Here is a 22406-nt window from a genome sequence, read left to right as displayed (position 1 = left end):
GTAATATTATTTTATGCTTATTCTTAATTAATTTTATTAATAATTACTTGCCTAAAAGGTTTGTCAAGTACAAAAACCAAAGTACTTGAAAAAGAATACCGTGGTATTACCATGGTGCATTTGTTGGTTGTTTTGGTACATTTTGTTGTGATCCATGTTATATGGATGCTAGCTAATTTGTCTACAACATGGATACTATGTTTGCTAGTGTGAATTCAAAATATGGGTCAAAATTATCAGGCTGAGATGGCAAAAAACAGAATTAATGAAAAGAATTACATTTTTAATACTAAGTAGTTTGGTATGATCTTCTATTGTTATTTATTAAAAGAAAAAAATGATAATTTACACAAATTAATCTCACTCTCACTTGTGACTAATCAAAAATGTAATGACATTTATGAATTAATTTGCACTATAAAAAAAAAAAAACTATAAACATATATTTTAAAGTAATGATTAAGATGTGTACACGCACATATATTTAAGGTGTAAGTCAAATATGCTATTACATTTTTTAGGGTCATTAAATTTGTAACTTTTCTTAAAATCGGCCTAAAAGTTTTTTTAAACCATAAAGTACTTAACCCCCCTTTTCTTTACTGTGGACATGTTATTGAGCCAAATATCTCTATAGCAGTGATAATAAAATTACAAATTTGTTGCATTCTTTATTCCTATGTTGTGTAAAAAAGAAAGACCGAAGACAAATGATTTTATGTAACCCTGATTTATTGGTTTTTCCATGTGGTACATGGCTCGATGATACAACAGTTTTGATATAAGAACAGCTCATCTGCCCATCATCCAAAATCAGGAAAAGGAAAGAGTAAAAGTTGGGTAATAACTGAGATTGACTCACAGTTACCCCCTTCTGAGGGCAGTACAATCTCAGTTGAGTAGCGTTTGTTGCACTATGAGTATGCAGCAGAATCATTAACAATGCTGTTTGTAGTGATGCAGAATTCTGAGTCAGCTGAAAAAATAATTCATTTTCTGTTTAATACTTGCATGTTGTTACATAGAGCAACAAAAGCTATTCACCCTGAAGAAGTACTTGAGCTCCATGCTTTGTCTGTCTTTAACTCCTTTATCATTGTGCATCCCCTTAAGGACAATTTGCACTCTGCATGAGGAGCGATGCAAAGAGGAAAAAACAAATATCATAGACAACACAGTGAGCGTGAAAAGCCATTCTGATATAACACTTTGACATGAAAGTCTCTTTGGGTCACCGTGGTTTTTGGGGATTAAACACATCAAAAAGGTATGAAGCATTGAAGTGTGTGAAAAAGATAGGAGTTGTCTGGGTGGTAGATGAAATTTGGGAGCGGGGAACTGGCTGGACATTGTTGGTTTACTTGTGGCGCTGCTGGCTGTGAACCACAGAGCGGGACATTGACATTTGGCTGCCGCCGCCGCCACCAATGGACATCCCTGAGCCACCACCATAGCCATAGCCGCTGCCACTGCTGAAGCCACTGCCACCACCGAATCCGGATCCACCACTGAATCCAGAACCACCACCATATCCAGAACCACCACCATATCCGGCTCCACCACCGAATCCGAAGCCGCCGCCGCCGCCGCCACCTGTGAACCAACAAACACAGACATTAGTTTAACAAATTATATGTTTTTTGTCTATGGTCATGATTGGAAAAGATAACACACTTACCGCTGGCACTGCTGCTTGTCTGCTGGATGTGGATGGTTGCAGAGCCACCACCGGAAGCAATCCTGCCAAAGTCAAAAGAAAATAAACGTCAATATTAAGACACATCACAGAAAATGTAATTAACAGAAAAAATATACTTTCAAAAAAGCAAAGAGACTGACCTGCTCTCCTCTCCTTCCAGAAGTTTCCTGTAGGTGGCGATCTCAATGTCCAAGGCCAGTTTGACATTCATGAGCTCCTGGTACTCACGCACCTGGCGCGCCATATCCTGCTTTGCTCTTTGCAGGGCTTCTTCCAGGTCCTTAATGCGGAGCTTGGCATCCTTCACTGCCAGTTCTCCACGCTCCTCAGCCTCAGCGATCTGAGATTCCAGGTTGGCACGCTGAGCAGAAGACATTACTACTTCAGTTTTCAGAAACAATTTTACATTATTCCTGACCTTAGGGACTTCTTTAATTACGTTATTTCCAACATAACATGCAAATTTTCATTATTTAAAGTACAACTTTTCCTTTTGAAAGTACATTTAGTACGCACTAAGGATTTGTAATTCAGGTTTAAACTTCATCCAAAAGCATCCAAAGACTAACAAAATTCTTACTTGTCCCTTGACAGCTTCGATTTCATTCTGAAGTCTGCTGATCATGCGGTTGAGCTCAGCAATCTCCTGCTTGGTGTTGCGAAGGTCATCCCCATATTTGCCGGCTGATGACTGCATCTCCTCAAACTAGGTGGTGAAAAGAGTCATTGTGATTAGGATCTGTCAGTTGATTGCTTTAAAATAATGTTGGTTTGATGCTTGAATGTCTTTTCTTACCTTCTGTTTGTACCACGACTCGGCCTCAGCGCGGCTGCGGTTGGCGATGTCCTCATACTGAGCACGGACCTCAGCAACGATTGAATCCATGTCAAGGTTGCGACTGTTGTCCATTTCAACAATGACTGATGTGTCTTTAATCTGTGACTGGAGTTCACGCAGCTCCTAAAATTGAAAGGTGAATGTTTGAGATAAACCTAGCATAAGTAAAACTAGCATCAGTGGTAATATAGTTTCATCAAACTCTCACCTCCTCAAAGATGGCCCTGAGGAAGTTGATTTCATCTTGAAGAGAATCAAGCTTGGCCTCAAGCTCAACCTTGTTCATGTAGGCTGCATCAACATCCTATGAAGACATGCACAGAGCTTAATACAGTGTGTGGCCTTTACAGATGTACAATGAAAAGAAATGTTACTAACTAGAGAATCAAGACAGCAGACAAGTGTTTTACCTTCTTGAGCAGGACAAATTCATTCTCCACTGAGGCACGCTTGTTGATTTCATCCTCATATCTGCAAAGATACGTTTTCTGCTTTAGCATATTGTGCTAATTATACCATGCATACAAAGTTTAATCCATACACTATAAATCTGCTCTTGCATCGTACTTACTTGTTCTTGAAGTCCTCTACCAAGTTCTGCATGTTCTTCAGCTCTCCATCTAACTTCATCTTCTCATTACCAAGTCCGTCAAGCTGTCTGCGCAGGTTGGCGATGTAGGCCTCGAACATGGCGTCGATGTTGGAGCGGGTGGTGGTCTGGTCCTGCAGTAAACTCCATTTTGTCTCAAGTACTTTGTTCTGCTGTTCCAGGAAACGCACCTGTATTGGAGATAAACCAGTAAACAATATGAATAAATGGCTTTAATAGGAAAGGAGAACATCAAGGATCTTTGATCTGCCATTACTCAAGCCACAAGATATGTCCTTTACAGTAATTATGAAGCATGCTTCTTATTGCATATCAGGACCTGCGGTGACACACCTTTGGCACCTTTAGGGGAATTTAGTAGCATTTGTGCCATGCCTTGTTGGCCAGCACAGCTTGTATATTCATTTTGTGAAGTAACTGTCCTCTTAATGTGCACACTCCCTTTTGGAGATAATCAAATGCTAACCTCAAGTGACAGCACAACATGTTCAGACTCTCCTTGCTCCAATTTATGCTCCCAAAACAATGTTTCCCTCCTGGTATAAAAGGGCGAGGCTCATAGGAGACCTGTGCCAAGCTGCAGGCCTTAACAGAGATGATATAGCACGCCTCACCCTCAGGCACTAACTGTTCCCACCCTCCAGCAGATTTATGCCATGCAATAAATTTTCTGCACATTCTTACAATGACTTGCAGGATTCACATAACCCCCCCCCCCCCAAAAAAAAAAAACAATGCATCAATTACATCAGTAGAGTTATGTGAGCTACATGATTGCTGTTCATATATCTTGCCAGAATCATACAAATGGGCGTAGCACCTAGGTAAGAGGTGGAATTTACAAGGTGTGGTTACATTGTGAATTCCCCAAAGGTGTCAGAGAATCAAAACCGGAACCTTGTTTTATTTAGGATACATTACAATTTTTATTATTAGGACCTACATAAAGTATGAGAATTTTGGTACCAATTATATGACAGGCATTGCATTAAGTAAGAGTTAAAGATGATGCTCCTCTGTTACACACATACACACACACACACACACACACACACATCTACATTGCTGCCATAGGGATAGATGGCATACTTGATCCATGCCCTTATTTGGATTGGCCTAGTCATTGGATCTCACCTGGCTTGGGTTTCCAAACTCACCCTCACTGTCTAAAAACAATTGCATAAATGAAAAAATACTAAAGCCTGTGCTAAAATAAAGACTTTGACTGCTTGAGTTAAATGTAGTGATAATAATGCAAAATTTCACATGCAATGCCGGCCTGTCTCCTTTGGGCTTACCGTTACACAGAATCTGGCACTAGGAGGATTTCCGTGTGCAAGTGACTGGCTGTGAAATATTTAACGAGAAGAACCCAGCTCATGTGAAGGAGTTTCAAATATGTGCATGAAAACCAAACATTCTAATGAAAAGCCAAATTGTTGGAGGTGCAAAATTAGATTGTTGTGTTGTACAACTGTGTATGCTTGAAAAGAGAAGACTAACCTTGTCAATGAAGGAAGCAAAGCGGTTGTTGAGGGTCTTAATCTGCTCTTTCTCCTGGGTGCGGACAACTTGGATGTTGGGGTCGATTTCCAGGTTCAGTGGGGCTAGGAGGCTCTGGTTGACTGTGACAGCTGTGATGGGTACCATACCACCAGGGAATCCTCCACCAAATCCTGCACCACCGCCGCCGAATCCTGCACCACCACCGTATCCTGCACCACCACCGTATCCTGCTCCACCGCCGAATCCTGCACCACTGCCGAATCCTGCACCACTGCTGAAACCTCCTCCGTAACCTCCTCCGAGACCTCCTCCATAGCCACTGCCGCCCATGCTGTAGCCGAAGCTTGCTCCAGATCCTCCGCCACCTCCACCACCGGAGCGACGGAATGATGCAGAGCTCATTCTGCTGCCAATGGGTGCTGCGCTGGCAGACATGCTAGAGAAGGACTTCTTTATGCCTCCACCCATGCCTCCACCCATGCCGCCACTCATGCTTCCACCGCTGATGGTGTAAGAAGTGGTTTTGACCGAAGACATTGCTGCTGTTATCTATGAAGGGGTAAGGATCAGACAGAGAAAGAACAGGATGAGACCGAGAGATCCAGAGCAGGCGAACTCACTAAGAGGTGATATAAATCCCTCTGAGTGCTTTCTTCAAGGAGTGCAGCAGCTTTTATACCTAATGCTACGGGAGGGGCTCACCTGACCACTCCCCTTTCGGCCTCAGGCTCCTGTCCTGCCTTTTGCCCCTGTCCAAGTGATACACACACCCATCTTGCTGGGCTGGTATGGGAGTACTTTCAGCAGAAGAGGCCTGGCCACACCCTGATTTTTATGCATACACACTCACGTCAAGTGGAGAAATTAGGAGAGGAACAGGGAGTGGAAAAACAAGGTCAAACTACCTTTTTGCATGTACTACAAAATCTGTATATTTTACTAGTGCTCTGTAATCCAAAGCACTTTCGTTAAATAACCAGATGGCATTCTATAAACTTAACGCATGGAAAACTATACAACTCCATGCATATTTCATGATTTTGGGAGGTTCATGGCTCTCTGTTTTCTTCAAGCGCCATGCAGGAGTATTAAATAGGGGAATATTTGATGAAGGGCTTAAATGTTGATGGTTGGCGCTCGTCCTGGAAGCCATTGTGACCTTCAGGCTCCTCTTTCCAGTCAAACAATCAAGCTTCTGTTCTCTCGCCTCAATGGCTCTGTCACGGACACTACTTCACCACTTTGTACTGTGGTTCCCAGAGGGCTGACGCAGTTGCATGCAAAGTAGATTTTTATGTTACCTTATGTTAAAACACATAGCAGAAACTTTACTTTGTTGGAAATGTCAACAGCTTGTTTGCATTAGCATGCTAGACTTTTAGTTTGGATAGTTACAACTCAGAAAAGTGCATGGTGGCTGCAAAGAGCAGTGTGGTTATTTTTGTAGCTGTCCTTAGGTGGCATTATTTAGCAACACATGCTGCTTTTGATAGCATGTCAGTATCGCCTCTATCATGTTCAAAGTGTCAATGTGGATCTGCAGACTTGTGGAGTAGACAGGTCTGAAAGATTAATTTAAGTATTCATCAGATAAAGTGAAGTGTACAGCAGGTTTATTGACATGAGCTAGCACATTAACAGGGGCTTCTATAAACATAGCCACTTGTCACTGAGAGGAAAAGTTAGCATATTTGTCTGTGGAAGTTCAGGATGAGTCACTTTATTAACATACATTGTTTACGTGGTATTTAGCCCCCAGTGCATTTTTCTTAAAATGGTACAGCCTATTGTTAATCCATTGATCTGAAAAGTGATAATGTGAAGTCTTCGTCAGATGTTGAGGGGGTTTTGGTGGAGTTTCACCCCCAGCATTTTCTTTGAATGCATACAATGCAATCTTTCAGGTGATAGAAGGGACACAATGTGGGAGATTGGATTGTGAGATCAAAGATGTCTTGAAGCGTCCCATATTGAAGTCATTATTTTAATGTGATTAGAGAAAAACGGCTGAATTTGCCATTTTCCACAGATGTGCGTTTTAACTTGGTCATGCGTGAAATTTCTGTATTTATTTGTACTTTATTGTTGTGACTTTGGTGTTATATATTTTAATCATTCTCATAACAACCAATCAATTCATTTAAGATGAAAGAGTAGGGCATTTACGGTGCATATGTTGGTATAAAATTATATTTTCATTGGGACATATGAAAACATTGGTTTAGTAATCAAAATTGTTTTGTTATTCAGTTTAGTTATCTGAACAACTAAACTGCCTTCTAGAGACAACCAAAACAAGTAAAAGTAATATGCAGTAATATGTACATATAGATACTGGCATAATATAAAGCAGGCATAATATATATATATATATAGCATGTATTATCATATTGACAATATCCATAATGACTGAAATATCTAATGTATATATTTTTTGTGATCACTGAATATTGTAAGTATACAGTAATGCCAATGACTTTATTACTGAAATATTACTGAGGGTCAGTATTAGAGCCCCCCCCCCCCTTATCAATTTTTATTATATGTATCATTTAATATATCAGTTTATACTAATTATGAATGCTAATTTCCTCAATTTAGATTACCTTTGATTACATTACACTTGAATGTATCCCAAATATTTTGAGAATTCTTCATACTGAATATTATAATTTTGTGATGACAATTCATTTGATAGCATTTAAAATTATAGATAATTTTTCTGTTTAGTTTTTTATTTAATTTTTTTTAGGCAAATTATATTGATTTTTACTTTACTGGCCTGTAACAATAGGAAAAACCCTTTTAACAGGGCAAAACACGATTTATGATGTGCAGCAACAACAATGTCTTGGACAGTTACATTTCAGTACTAACTGGTACTATCCCGTATTACTATAATACAGCCTAACATATCATTTGGGTGAAAATCCAAAAACTAATATTATAAAACGGACTCTAAATTAGTTTGAGGCACATTTGAAGCACATCACACTCTTTATTTTCTCATTGCACCATGTTTTCACAATAACAACCCGTAGTCCTTTCTACAAAATGGTACATCAAACTAGGTTGCCGTAACCTCACATAGTGAATCGATTGCATCATACCATACTGAATGGCAATACATCAGCTTCCAATTTATCCCTGTCCTTGTACTTCAAATCGCAAAAAAGGATTCATTGTTGGTGATAATGGATGACACCTGTTGTTAATCAGCATGGCCTGCTGCAGGAAAGAGAAGGGGTGAACAAAATCAGCAAAAGAGTTTCTAATGATTGAATTGAGTTGACATATGAAATTTGACATTTTCAGTTGGCGGCGAGCATATTTGGCAGCATCTATCTTAGTGAGGCCTCAATGAAGTTGGCCCAGACCTAATGCCATGGCTTGTGCCTTTTTGTTTTTACCCAAAATCTAACTGGTATAATATTTTATATTCCAGCAAGCAGCAATAATGAAGAACTATAGAAATGGTGGCCTCTGTTTAATCCAGGATTTGTATGGCATCACCACACGGTGCAACAAAGAAGAGTGAATCATTGGTCGGTTAGTCATACTGTGTTTAGGATTGTCTGAACATGAAAGCTGTGATTTTGTTCTACACATTAGGCGGGGCCCAAAATTGCCAATAACACAATGCTTGAAATTTGTCCAGAAAAATGATTTATTCATTCACATATTCACTGGAGTGACATTTTCTATCTTGCAGTGGGTTGTAACTTCCACCGTTTTATACTTTTACATGATAATTTGTCTGTAATTTATTACATAGCTTCCATGTGTTCAGTTTTTGACTGTTTTTTTTTTTTTTTTTTTTTTTTACCTCTGTTTCAAACTAATATTTGTTGGCAGTGATAAAAAGAGAAAGTTTTGCACAGCTTTACTCTACTATAATGTCTCATATTTTCAGTCTTCTATAGTTTATGATGGCATAAAGGCAGAGCAGCTCTTTAGCTGAAATCTGAGAGTTGCGTGCTTGCTCAGACTTAGTCATGTTCATCATGCTGAAACAAGGGATACTGTATCTTCCTTTTCATGAAAGCCCACCAATCATTAGTGAGTAAGATGGGTCCCACCTTTTCAGACCACATCCTTTTTTCATGTCCACATCCAAGCCTTTGAGATCACTTTCCAAATATTGTTACAACCATTCACAAGAACATGGCCTTATGAACTAATAACTGTTTTCATGAAATAAAATAACATTTGCTTCTGGGTCTCCTGCATTGAATGGATTCTTCAGACCAGCCTCAATTTCCCAGTTTGAATTACAGTACATAATGGAAATAAATGAAGAGAAGAAAATGTACTGTGTATGTTCTGTGCATCAAAATACACTTTCACTTGAGTACAATAATGTGTACTATTATAGATTTTGTGCATAAGAATAACTAACTGCACTCATCACTTGTTAGATTAATGTTTGCTACATTCACCTTTGCAAAAAAAATCGATTGTGGAAGGAGTTTTACTACAAGTGTGCTTTTAAATATTCAGATGTGTTTTAAAAGAATGCAGAATGAAAGAAGATAAAAAACAAAGGAAGAATTTCTGTCAAAACACACAAGAATAGAAAACTTTGTAAAAAGAATGAAACTAAATCAATCATTTTAATCAATGAATCAGTTCTAGCAATCCCAGCATCAATGTGTAAGAAAAATGAATATTTCATTTTCAGATTGGTTAAAGATTACATTTAACATACATTTATTAGTGTTTTAAAGATTAATTTAAGCATGGGCAATTAAAAAATATCTTGTATACTGTATGATACTGATATAATGTGCATCCCTATGTTAAATTGAACAACTAATAGCACGAAGGGATTGAAAATAGTGAGAAAATACAGGACTTTTCTTATTCATTGAATCTTAACATTGAGTTAAAAGTCAGTCTATGAACGGTTTAAGTACAGTACTTTTAGTTGTCTCTGCAAATTAAGTTGGGATACATGAGTATTAAAATACTGAAAATGATTATTTGAAACATTCCTCTTCTACCTGACTGTTATAATTGTTTTCTAATACCGAAACTTTGCAGAAACATTCAACAATACTTGTCAGCACAAGCTGAAGAATGCTTCAGATGTCTCCCACAATCCTTGCACTGCACAAGAGCCATTATGACGCTTTTCTCTCTTTTTTTTGACATTCCTGTTTAATGTGAATTATTTTTTGATGATTTCCAGTAACATAACCAAACTAAGTGGGTCTCAGCGCTAGCATAAGTTTGCATGTGTAGGTGGGGCTATGTGTTCGGCTTATCTTTGGATAAGGAGCCCCTCACGTAAAACCTGTTTGGAAAGAGTTTTCCCATAGGAGTGCCTTTAATTATTCGGATGATAACTGAAACGTCCTGTTCTATATAGAGTCTCCAGGCTGAGTCATAGGGCTGGGCCAACATGTCTGAAAAAGGTGTGATTGAGGCCCCTTTTCTTTCATAAACCAGACTTAACCTGGACCAGCCAGGTGTGGTGATGGGCGTCTACAATGAATGTGAGTGCATGTGGGAATAGATGTATATGAAGTGGATGACTTGTCAAAGTCTAGAATTGCTTGAATTTCACTTGATTTCTCTGCCCTGTTAAGTGATATGCAAAACCTTTGCAAATAAGCCTACAGATAATTACATGAAGTTCCAGTTCAACTTAAACATACACAAGTCATAAGTCATTTAATTATCTGTGTTTAAATAGAAATACAATATAAGTTCTGTTTTGAACTGTAACTTTCACTTGTAATATATTTTCGCTGCATTCATAAACTGCACGATACTCTCAGTAACTACCTATATATTTGAACAGATCTTGCGTACTGTTAATACTGCCAGTAGTTTTCTCTGAGAACCTGGCCTCTTAGAATCTAACAAAAATCTACTGAATCATTTCTGGTATTCTCAAATTTAGTGGTTAATTGAGTCAAGTTGCATTTTATTTAAATTGTGTCTCAATATTGAGGACAATATTTCCACTATCCGCTGAGCTTGTGCTGTAGCCCAAGTTGATGGGCTTTAGGGCCTACTAGGACCTTGACAAACAGATCTGTCACCATCAACATTTGCAACTTCCGGTACATCCTGGTAAGACACATTATGCCTCCTAAAAATGCTAAAACATCTCCTTGTGAGGAGGATGCTGTTGTCACAATGAGTCCCAGTTAATGGAGCAGCAGAGAGGGATCTATAAAGATATGTTATTGCAGCAGCAAGATAACTTCAAATGTTTCATTCAGCTGATCATGGATGGAACTAACAAAAGATTGGATAGTGTTTGTTGTCAGAGATGTACAGGAGCTGAAGACCAGCTTGGAATTTACCCAAACAAAGTCTGAAGAGGAGAAGATGGGATGCACTGAGATTGAGGCAAAGATAAGGGCATTCGAGACAAACATCACTACTTCCAAGCAGGAATTGAATGCAATGTTCAACAAGCTTGACTACATTGAAAACCAGAGCAGGAGAACAAATATTTTAATTGATGGCATTGCTGACGAGAAAGGTGAGAATTGGTATGAATCAGAGAAAAAGGTGCGTGAAATATTTTCAAAAAACTTGGGCTTAGATGGAATACACATGGACATTGAGCGTGCCCAGAGACTTGGTCAGTTTCAGGAGAGGGGAAGGCCAAGGAAAATTGTTGTCAAACTTCTTCCCATTAAAGATAGAGAGCTGATTCGTTCTTCTGCCATGAAATTAAAGGGCACTAGGATCTACATTAACGAAGATTTCTCTGAAGCTGTGCAACATAGGAGGAAAGAGTTGTGGCAGAAGGTGAAAGCTGCCAGAGAGAGAGGTGATAAAGCGAGTTTGAAGTATGATAAACTGATCATCACCCCAAGGGTTGGACAAAGTCAGTTATTGGCCTAATGAGCTTAAAGCTCAATTTTATACAGGTCCTTCTCAAAAAATTAGCATATTGTGATAAAGTTCATTATTTTCCATAATGTAATGATAAAAATTAAACTTTCATATATTTTAGGTTAATTGCACACCAACTGAAATATTTCAGGTCTTTTATTGTTTTAATACTGATGATTTTGGCATACAGCTCATGAAAACCCAAAATTCCTATCTAAAAAAATTTGCATATCATGAAAAGGTTCTCTAAACGAGCTATTAACTTAATCATCTGAATCAACTAATTAACTCTAAACACCTGCAAAAGATTCCTGAGGCTTTTAAAAACTCCCAGCCTGGTTCATTACTCAAAACTGCAATCATGTGTAAGTCTGCCGACCTGACTGCTGTCCAGAAGACCATCATTGACACCCTCAAGTGAGAGGGTAAGACACAGAAAGAAATTTCTGAATGAACAGGCTGTTCCCAGAGTGCTGTATCAAGGCACCTCAGTGGGAAGTCTGTGGGAAGGAAAAAGTGTGGCAAAAAACGCTGCACAACGAGAAGAGGTGACCGGACCCTGAGGAAGATTGTGGAGAAGGACCGATTCCAGACCTTGGGGGACCTGCGGAAGCAGTGGACTGAGTCTGGAGTAGAAACATCCAGAGCCACCGTGCACAGGCGTGTGCAGGAAATGGGCTACAGAGAAGCAGCACTGGACTGTTGCTCAGTGGTCCAAAGTACTTTTTTCGAATGAAAGCAAATTTTGCATGTCATTCGGAAATCAAGGTGCCAGAGTCTGGAGGAAGACTGGGGAGAAGGAAATGCCAAAATGCCTGAAGTCCAGTGTCAAGTACCCACAGTCAGTGATGGCCTGGGGTGCCATGTCAGCTGCTGGTGTTGGTCCACTGTGTTTTATCAAGGGCAGGGTCAATGCAGCTAGCTATCAGGAGATTTTGGAGCACTTCATGCTTCCATCTGCTGAAAAGCTTTATGGAGATGAAGATGTTGTTTTTCAGCACGACCTGGCACCTGCTCACAGTGCCAAAACCATTGGTAAATGGTTTACTGACCATGGTATTACTGTGCTCAATTGGCCTGCCAACTCTCCTGACCTGAACCCCATAGAGAATATGTGGGATATTGTGAAGAGAAAGTTGAGAGACGCAAGACCCAACACTCTGGATGAGCTCAAGGCCGCTATCGAAGCATCCTGGGCCTCCATAACACCTCAGCAGTGCCACAGGCTGATTGCCTCCATGCCACGCCGCATTGAAGCAGTCATTTCTGCAAAAGGATTCCCGACCAAGTATTGAGTGCATAACTGAACATAATTATTTGAAGGTTGACTTTTTTTGTATTAAAAACACTTTTCTTTTATTGGTCGGATGAAATATGCTAATTTTTTGAGATAGGAATTTTGGGTTTTCATGAGCTGTATGCCAAAATCATCAGTATTAAAACAATAAAAGACCTGAAATATTTCAGTTGGTGTGCAATTAATCTAAAATATATGAAAGTTAAATTTTTATCATTACATTATGGAAAATAATGAACTTTATCACAATATGCTAATTTTTTTGAGAAGGACCTGTATATGGTTGTGTACATTCATGTGTGTCTGTGTGCAGGACTTATGTATGTAGCCTACTTGATGGTGATAAAATAACTTAGGGTAAAAGATATTCAACTAGATTATAATATATGACTTATTTACCTTCAACTAAGATGACCAGTATAAATAAACTACCTAAAGGTTTAATCCTTGCACATATTAATATATGTTGTCTAAGGAACAAAATTCAAGACCTGTCTTTATTTTTGCACTTAAACAAAATAGACATACTTATGATTTCTGAAACTCATCTGGATCACTTCATAGACAATTCAGATGTTGATATAGGGGGTTTTCAATTTATAGAAATGATCAAAACCGGTTTGGTGGTGGTGTGGCCATTTATATACGGGATCATTTCCCTGTTAAACTGAGACATGACTTAATGCTTGATGATGTTGAAGTGTTATGGTTACAACTTCCACATTTAAAACCGATTATTCTTGGTTGTTGTTATAGGCCACCTAGTGCCAGGATAGAGTATGTAAATGGTTTATGTAATATGCTAGACAAGGTGACTGAGGAAAACAGAGAGCTATACTGGCTGGGCGATCTAAATATTGATTGGCTGTCGGATATTTGTCCTCTGAAGAATAAGCTTAAAACTATGACAGACACCTGTGGTTTATCTCAATTAATGGATCAACCAACAATAATTTCTAGTAATAATACAGGATCTTTAACATCAAAATGTATTGATCATATTTACACTAATAATCCTGATATGTGCTCAACACCCGTTTCTGTAACAGTTGGCTTTAGTGATCACAACTGTATTGCTGTCTCTAGGAGAACTAAGCTACCTAGAGCCTGTCCTAAAATCATTATGAAAAGATCTTATAGGGCATTTAATGAGGAGAGTTTTCTAAATGAATTGGATAATATTAAATGGAATTTGATAAGTGACATTGATGATGTGGATGCATCTCTTAATTTATTTATGGATTGTTTTATGAGAGTTGTTAACAATCATGCCCCATTAAAGAAATTTACAGTTAAAGCCAAAAGTGCTCCTTGGGTTGATACTGAGTTAAGGAGCTTAATGGCTCAAAGGGAAGAGGCTAAAAAGGTTGCAGTTCTTTCTGACTCTCTTGAGGACAGAAAATTTTATTGTATTTTAAGGAATCAGGTGACCAAGGTGAACAGAGTGAAAAAGAAAAAATATTTTCAGAAGAGAATTGACGATAGTGGTACAGATTGTAAGAGAATGTGGAATGTACTCAATGAAATCATGGGGAAAAAATCTACTTGTACTTCTTTTGTTGAATTGAATGGAGTTTATTTGACTAAGCCAATACAGATTGCAAATTATTTTAATGATTATTTTGTTAATAAGGTTTCTAACTTTAGAGAGACAATGAAATACACTGTTGATTCCAACTCAAATGAGCTAATTGAAAGGTGTATTATGAAAGATAAACTGTGTAGTTTTGAATTTCATCAGGTTAATGTTGTGCAGGTGGAAATGTTGCTGAGATCTGTTGGTGGGTCTGCTGGTACAGACAACTTGGATAGTCGGCTGTTGAAGTTATCAACTGGACATATTTCTAAACAAATCTGTCACATTTTTAACAGATGTCTGATTGGTGGTGAGTGTCCAAAACTTTGGAAGGAGGGTAAGATAATTTCTTTACCCAAAGACACAAAATCAACTTTCTGTGGTCCAAATAGTAGGCCTATAAGCATTTTGCCTATTCTAAGTAAATTATTGGAAAAGATTGTATTTAAGCAAGTGCAAGATTACTTTTCTAACAATGATTTGACTACGATGTTTCAGCATGCTTATAGGTATGGTCATTCCACCTGCACTGCAATGACACAGATGTCGGATAGCTGGCTAACATCAATTGATAATTCAATGCTAGTGGGTACACTACTACTGGACTTCAGTGCAGCCTTCGATGTGATCGACCATGAAATTTTGATTTCCAAACTTATTAGTTATGGTTTTACTTCCTCAGCAAAGTGGTTTAAGAGCTATTTGTCGGAGAGGTCGGAAAGAGTTTATTTTAATGGTGCATTATCTTGTAGCAAGTCCCTGGATTGTGGTGTTCCTCAAGGAAGTTGCCTCGGACCTTTGTTATTTTCAATTTTTACAAATGATATGCCGTATATACTCAGTAAGGCTACATTGACTATGTTTGCTGATGATACTACTCTTTATTATGCAGCCCCTACATGTTCAGAGCTTAATCAGGTTCTGTCTTGTGAGATTAGCAAATTGTATAACTGGATCAAAACAAATAAACTTGTTCTAAATATTTCAAAAACTATGAGTATAATATTTGGTTCTAAGTATAGATTATCTGATAATCCTAAAATTAATATACAAGTAAATGGTCAAAATATACAGCAAGTAAAAAAGGTGAAGCTTCTTGGACTTTGGCTTGATTCCACATTGTCATGGTCTGATCACATTAACACAGTTGTTGCTAAAATGGGTAGAGCTGTTGCAGTTATGCGTAAATGTGCACAGTTTCTAAATTCACAGCTGTTTAGTCGTGTTGTTTGTACATTTGGATTACTGTTCTGTTGTATGGTCTGCTGCATCAAGCAGTCATTTAAAAAAATTACAAGTGGCTCAAAACAAGGCTGCAAGACTGGTTCTTGGTTGTTCTTCGAGAACTAGTGTTGCAGAGATGCATGAACGTCTTGCTTGGCTGATGGTCAAGCATAGACTATCTGTTAATGTGTTAGTATACCTTTATAGAATTATTAATACTCGGACTCCAAAATAGTTTTATGATAATATAATTTACTATTCAGATATGCATTCACATTACACAAGAGGGGCGAATAGTCGACAGATTTCTTTACCCCTACCTAAATCTGACTCTATGAAGAGGACCGTGTTTTATAGGTCAATTGTGTTTTGGAACAATCTTCCAGTTGTCGTGAAATCAAGGGAAAAACTGGCTTTAAAAAAAGGATAAGACTGTATTTGTTTTCAACATCATAATATTGTCTGGATTGGTTGAGTGAGGTTGTATTATGTGCTATGTTGTTTTTCATTATTTTATTATTTTATTTAATTTTAATTAGTACTTTTTGTATTGTTATTTTTTTTTGTTCTCATATGTGTATTTACATATGATATATTTAGGAGTAATTGTGATTGTAATTATTGGGTTTAGTATGTATTGTTTGGACCCCAGAAAGACTAGCTGTCCTCTCGGCGTCAGCTAATGGGGATCCTTTTAAATAAACAAAAAATAAACAAAAATACTATGCATTTAGCATAACCTTTTGCCTCAGAAAGATTCTCATTTGGGTGTGCAATGCAATGCATGCTTGGTTTATTGTACTGAAAGATCTGCTACAATATTACTACCACTGCTATCAAGTCACTATCTGTGGCATAGCGTCAATGAGATGTTCATAATCTAACACTACACAAAATTCATTTCACGAATTGACGATCGGCTTGTATAGATTGAGTAGAAAAATGGTAAACATTATTCTTTTTGTAGGATTTGACATTACTGATCAGTGCAAATGAACATTGAAGGCATAGGCGTGTCAACAAAAACACTGGAAATATAAACTATATATATCGTAGGGAACATGCCAGGAGGTATTTGATGAAGGACATAAATCTTTCTCTCTCTTCACACATCTAGACTCCTTCGTTGTCTAAGGTGTGATATAAACTCCAGTTCATGGTCTTAGGAACAGCAGCTCTGAACACACCAACTCCGCTGGGATTCGAACCCACAACCTTCTGTGTTCTTACAGCCTGAGCCAACATGCCACAGGACTTTAAAGTCATCACTGAGAATTCTTTGAAGTTTGTTAGCACCAAAACGTAGTTGTCTGTACCTGAAAATACGAACAGAAACCTGCATGGGGGCTTCTCAGTGGAGAAAATGGATTGACATTTAAGATATTAATAAGAACTATAACAAAGTATTTAAATAATACTAAGATAACACAGGTTATAACATTTATTTTTATGAATGCAAGTGTATGTTTATTATTTTTTATATTTTTCTGTATACTATGGTTGGTCTTTATTACTGTATATTAAAAAAAAAGTTTCAAAATGTACCACTCCAACACATTATACAGTATGTGGCATGGCATCAAAGATAACTGATGTTATCTAGCATTCTTGACACTGATCATAACTTGCTTTTGATAATAACTGTAATCACTTTTTTTTGAGGGGCAAGGTCGCAGCAATGCTTTTGATACCAGATCGAACTGGCATGAGCCAGCTTGTAGTGTAAAATGCTAAATAAACAAGGGAGGCCTCTTTTTACTTTTCTGAATCATACATTTGGCCTGAGCACCGTAAGACTCACTAAACATCCTCAGTGAGAGTGTCAATTACCTCACAGTTGAGACATGCCCTCAATGAATCATAAATGAATTGTTTGTTTTATGATGTATTTTGACTCTAGATCTGTTGTTGCTTCCAGCTATTGGTTCATGCAGTGTCACTGACATCACCACATACTTCACAAAGTGTAAGTACATGCATAAGAATTGCTGTTAAAATTAAACAGCAGTGTTTATTAAATTTGTTATTATTTATTAAGTTAGTGAGTTTTGGCTTTATGCTTTAGGAATCATGAACAAACAGAACAGCAATTCTGACAGTATTTATTAATCTTTTAAATTATTATTTATTAATTAATTAGTCTTGTTAATTGCTGAGATAGAATCAAGCACCCCCAACCCTTAATAGGACAAGCAGTTTGGAAAATTGACAGATGGCTGAATGAATGACATCATATAACAATTAAATTATTGGTGAATGAATTGAATCGTTCATAAACAATAAATTGTTCATTTTTAGCTCATTGTTAATGCATTAAGGGATGCGAATCCTAACTACACTGTAACAAAAATCGATGTTTTTCAGTATATACAACTTTTAGCATTAAAAAGTGTCAGTTTATGTAGAAATGAACATTTCTTAAAATAATAAAAGAAAATTGTTGCCACAACAGGAAAAAAAAAATGTAATTACACCTTTTCATCTCACAAATTGGAATTTTGATATAAACTCTGAATAGCAATTGCAAATTGCAACTTCACAAAAAAAGTCTTGAGTTTATAATTCTGATTCAATATCTCAATTCGCAATTACCTTTTATTTTATTTTTTATTTTTATTTTGTGGCAGAAAAGGGCTTCCATTGGAAATGTTTCATTTTTAGTGCTTGTGAGCTATTGTTTTAACTAATGTTGAGATATACAACTCTTTCATCTGAGTTGTTCAGTTTCACAGTAGAGCAATGTCATAAAACTGCTTTCTGTGAAGTGCTTGTTACCCTGCAGCACTTAAACTCATACTACAATGACTGATTAGGATAACATAGACACACCTCTACCAGTTGGCTGTTTGATTGCTTTTTCTGTCGGTGTGCTGTGTGAACATGTTGCCTTTTTATTGTAAGTGTAAGAGAATCTACTAGAATATTTAATTCACAGAAGGAGCTTTAGTCAATAAAAACTAAGAATGATGTACTACTTGTGGATCTTGTGATGTCTCGACAGATAATTCTTGATCTTGGCATCTTTGGTTCCATTTAGAACCTTTAACATCCATGGAAATGTTTCTTTAAATTGGAAAAAAGAGTGAATTGTTCACTAAATGGTGGTTTGGGAAACCCTAAATGGATCTTCTATGGCATCACTACGAAACCACTTTTATTAAAGAGTGTTTTTGAGTGAGTAAAGTCTTTTGTAAAGCCACTAATTGAACAGTGTGTTTGGTGAAAAGTGTTGTACAAATAAAATAGCCACTTATGTTGAAACAAAAGCAGAGAATGTATGAATCAATGCAGGAGACATTAGCATAAACTGGAGTGAATGGGCTTGAAACTTGTTTTGAACCAGCTTCGCTTCTCAATAGGTGTGGTCAGGATGATCTATGACATTGTTCTAATTCTTCATTATTATGTCCTTTGGGTAAGATTGAGAATGGAGATCTGAGACCCTGCAAACCCTTGGGTCATATTGAGCCTGAGGCGTGGTGGCCTGTATCTTTTCTGTGCTGGTTTCAGGATTCAGAAAGCATTCAAACCTGTATCTCTTGATGGTCCTGATGAGCACTTTTTCTATGCAGAGAAAATAGTGACAGGCAGATAGATGTCCAAAAGACATGTGCGAACTCATTTACTGCAGTAATACACAACTTACATCTGTTATATAGGTGTTTTTTTCTGCATCTCACATTAGTCATATCACTCTGTCAAAGAATCTAAAATATGGATTCAAACAGTTTTTGAGTTTCATCTTCTGGTTATGAGCTTGGTTGGCATGATTGAACCTGTATTATATAAACGCTGTACTATTCCCATGCATGCTTCTGCAATGCATCTTTTTAATAATTGCAGTGACGTGAGTGTTGATGCTGCTGACCTAACAGCAGTAGCACAGCTTGACTTTTCATTATATGAGGGTGCAAGGGAGAAAGCAACAGGATCTCATTGGTAAAACTACATAAAAAGTTAATATGTTAATATTGTTTCAGTGCATATCCAAATGTATAAAAGCTATGTACAAATGTATAAAATGTATAAAAGTATAAAATGTATAAAAGATTTGTACAAACACCTATAAATGCAGTAATAATGAGATCAGGCCGGAGGAATTCTAATTTTGAAAAATTCATTCTTTGAAATTATTTAAAGGATTTTTAAAAAAAAAATTAAAATAATGTCAATATTGCTATATAATGAAAAGCCTGTGGCACTGAAACTCTGAGAGCTCCTTTAAGCTACATACCCATTTTCAAGGCATTTTAACAGTAATACACACAGGTGTGCATAGAAACTGACACGAAGTACTGCATGCTTTGCTATATCAAACTAGCTCAGGTTATTGTGAAATGTTTTTGCTTTATTTATGTTTCTGGTTTATATTATAATCACCTCAGTAACTGCTGCCAAGCACAATCATGTATAATTGGACAACTTTCTGTTGAACCTGTCTGGATGTTTGAAACATGAAGACATCACTTAGGAAGAGAAATGATATTTGCTGGAGCAAAGGGCTGTCTGTGGCTCCAGTTTATTTCTCAAACCTATCTGTGAAATATATAGACAGTGTGCTGAAAAAGTGTTATTTTCAGTGTTGGAGGAGGGGGAAATATCTCTCAATGTGTGCAATTTTAGCCTTAAGGCAAATGCTTATTTGGTAACATTATTAATTTGATTATTAATTAATTTGCATCTGTTTGTTTGATCAGTGTCAAAGTGATTTATAGGTAGGCTATAACTTTTTCAGTGAATAGAAGTGGCTGTATTTCGGTTGATTTGGGATTGAGAAAGGTGTGTCTGTGTTTGGCCCACACCAAAAAGGATTTTAAAGGGCACAAGTCTCATGGTTTTACACAATGATGGTTTAATTATCATCTTACTTAAAGTAAACACAACATGTTTTAAACAGACAAAGGTGTTAAAAGGTTAATATTTTAAGAATGTGGGTTGTGAATAGTGTTATTAAGCCATATTCTGATTTGTTTGTTTTACACAAGGACGTGATTCACGAGTGGTTTTATTCTTTCAGTAATTGGAAATGTCAAAGTTTTTCTCACACCAGAGAGAACATTTTCAGCAGCACATGTGAACAAACATTTAAACATGACATGGATTTATTTTTTAACACTTTAGAATAAACGATATAGTGAGTTACAGGATTGTATATCAGTATGTTCTCTTAATGTAAATGTATAGGGAGCAGACAATGAGTTATATTAGCAACACTTCAAAGTTTGAAAATACAACCTCCAACCGATCTTCATTGCTTTCAATTAATTTTACAATTATACAATTTTACAAAAAGACAATTGCTCAAGGCTTGAACAGCTTTGCTCCCAACCACTAGAATATGAAAATAACTTTACTGTACTTCTGATTATCCCATAGGAAAAATGTATTGCTCAGTGGCTGCTTTTCCTAAGCTCAGGAGATTCTCATATATCTCTCATTTTAGTATCAACAGCATTTCAGATGTTTCTCCTAAAATTACTTAGGCGATCTCTTTAGATCATCTTGCTGTAATCTCATGCAAGAGTCCATTACAAAAATGTTTTGTTGTTCAGAGGCTACTGTTGCTTTTTTTTACTGCAATGGGGTTTTTCACTTTAATGGTCAGGACAGTAGGAGTAGACGCAGGGAACAATTGAACAGATGAGAATTGAACAGGAGCAGGACCATTAGCTGGGATTGGGATTTGAACCCATGTTGTCTGAGTGAAGTTGTGCTGCACATTGATGTGCTACCTACAAGTCTATGGCTCTGACAGAGGTTATATGTGCAGGATACTAGGAGATTTGAGATTTTAGGAGAAACATCACAATGATCTTCTTCAAAGCTTTAGAAGAGATCTCAACAACATCACACACCGGCTCAGATATTTCTCCTTAGCTAGAGACTCTGGATCTCTCACATTTGTCTCTTTTAAAGCTTTAGATGAGATCTCAACAACATCACACACTGTGCTCAGATATTTCTCCTACACTAAAGACTCGAGAGCTCTCACATTTGTCCCCTCTAAATTTTAGAAGTGATCTCAATAACTTGTACAAAGTGTGCACCAAGTCAAATGCCTCAATATGAGCTCAAACATGTCTACCATAATGAGTATTAATAATCAAATTAGTCAATAATCAAGACTGAGACTTAAGACTCACTTTTGATTTTTCTTTCCTATGGGTACACTACAAAAACCGTGATGTTCTTCCTCAGTGGTTTTGTCTTGTTTTACTGTCTGCGACTAAGAAAGAACAAACTTCTACCAATTGGCTCAGAAAAAGCAACTAATATCAATAGGAAAACACGTTTATTTCCCACTGACAGATAATTGTTCTTGTTTTAAGCATAAACTCACTTAATTCTGATTCATTTTAAAGGCTTCATTTTATATATGCATCTCAAATAAATTTACCTTAAATATTTGTATTTGAATAAATGTAAAAAAAAAAAAACAGCAGAAGCCCTACAATTAGTTGTCTATATGACTCATCTGCTATCTGAAAAGTGCTTTAGTTATTAAAAAATATTTTTTAAAACTGAAACTGCATTTATTAATTTATAAAATGTTTATGTATTCAATCAAAAGAAATGAAAAACTAGATTAAACTAAAATGACATAAACTGAAATAAATGGTTGTTATCTGAGGTGTTTTTAGACGATAGTGGAGTCATCTGGCAACAGAGCGTGTGAAAACGGTTTGAGAGGTGTGCACAAATGACTCTTTATAGATGGAAGGAGTACAGAAGATCTGACTGCATCACACCCAACATATACTATTAGTAAGCAGTGAGAAAAACCTAAACTAAATACTG

At 37.0% G+C, this 22406-nt stretch overlaps 1 protein-coding gene across 2 annotated transcripts; it reads right to left on the bottom strand.

Moving 5' to 3' along the window:
* Positions 1 to 714: 714 nt before the first annotated feature.
* On the bottom strand, positions 715 to 5309 carry LOC132129510 (intermediate filament protein ON3-like). Of its 2 annotated transcripts, XM_059541142.1 has the most exons (10): positions 4869 to 5309; positions 4651 to 4811; positions 3109 to 3317; positions 2948 to 3008; positions 2746 to 2841; positions 2496 to 2660; positions 2280 to 2405; positions 1840 to 2060; positions 1679 to 1740; positions 715 to 1593 (listed from the first exon to the last, which is right to left on the bottom strand). In XM_059541142.1, exons 1-10 carry the CDS (start codon positions 5188 to 5190, stop codon positions 1358 to 1360), a joined length of 1659 nt encoding a protein of 552 aa, XP_059397125.1. In that variant the 5' UTR covers positions 5191 to 5309; the 3' UTR covers positions 715 to 1357. The 2 variants fall into 2 exon arrangements, with proteins under 2 accessions (XP_059397125.1, XP_059397124.1); XM_059541141.1 differs by having other exon boundaries at positions 4651 to 5308.
* Between the last annotated feature and the right edge of the window lie 17097 nt (positions 5310 to 22406).

Source organism: Carassius carassius, chromosome 46 (genome assembly GCF_963082965.1).
Source record: "Carassius carassius chromosome 46, fCarCar2.1, whole genome shotgun sequence".
Taxonomy (NCBI): Eukaryota; Metazoa; Chordata; class Actinopteri; order Cypriniformes; family Cyprinidae; genus Carassius; species Carassius carassius.
The sequence above is the reverse complement of the archived record's forward strand: the minus strand, read 5'-3'. Positions and strand labels throughout refer to the sequence as shown.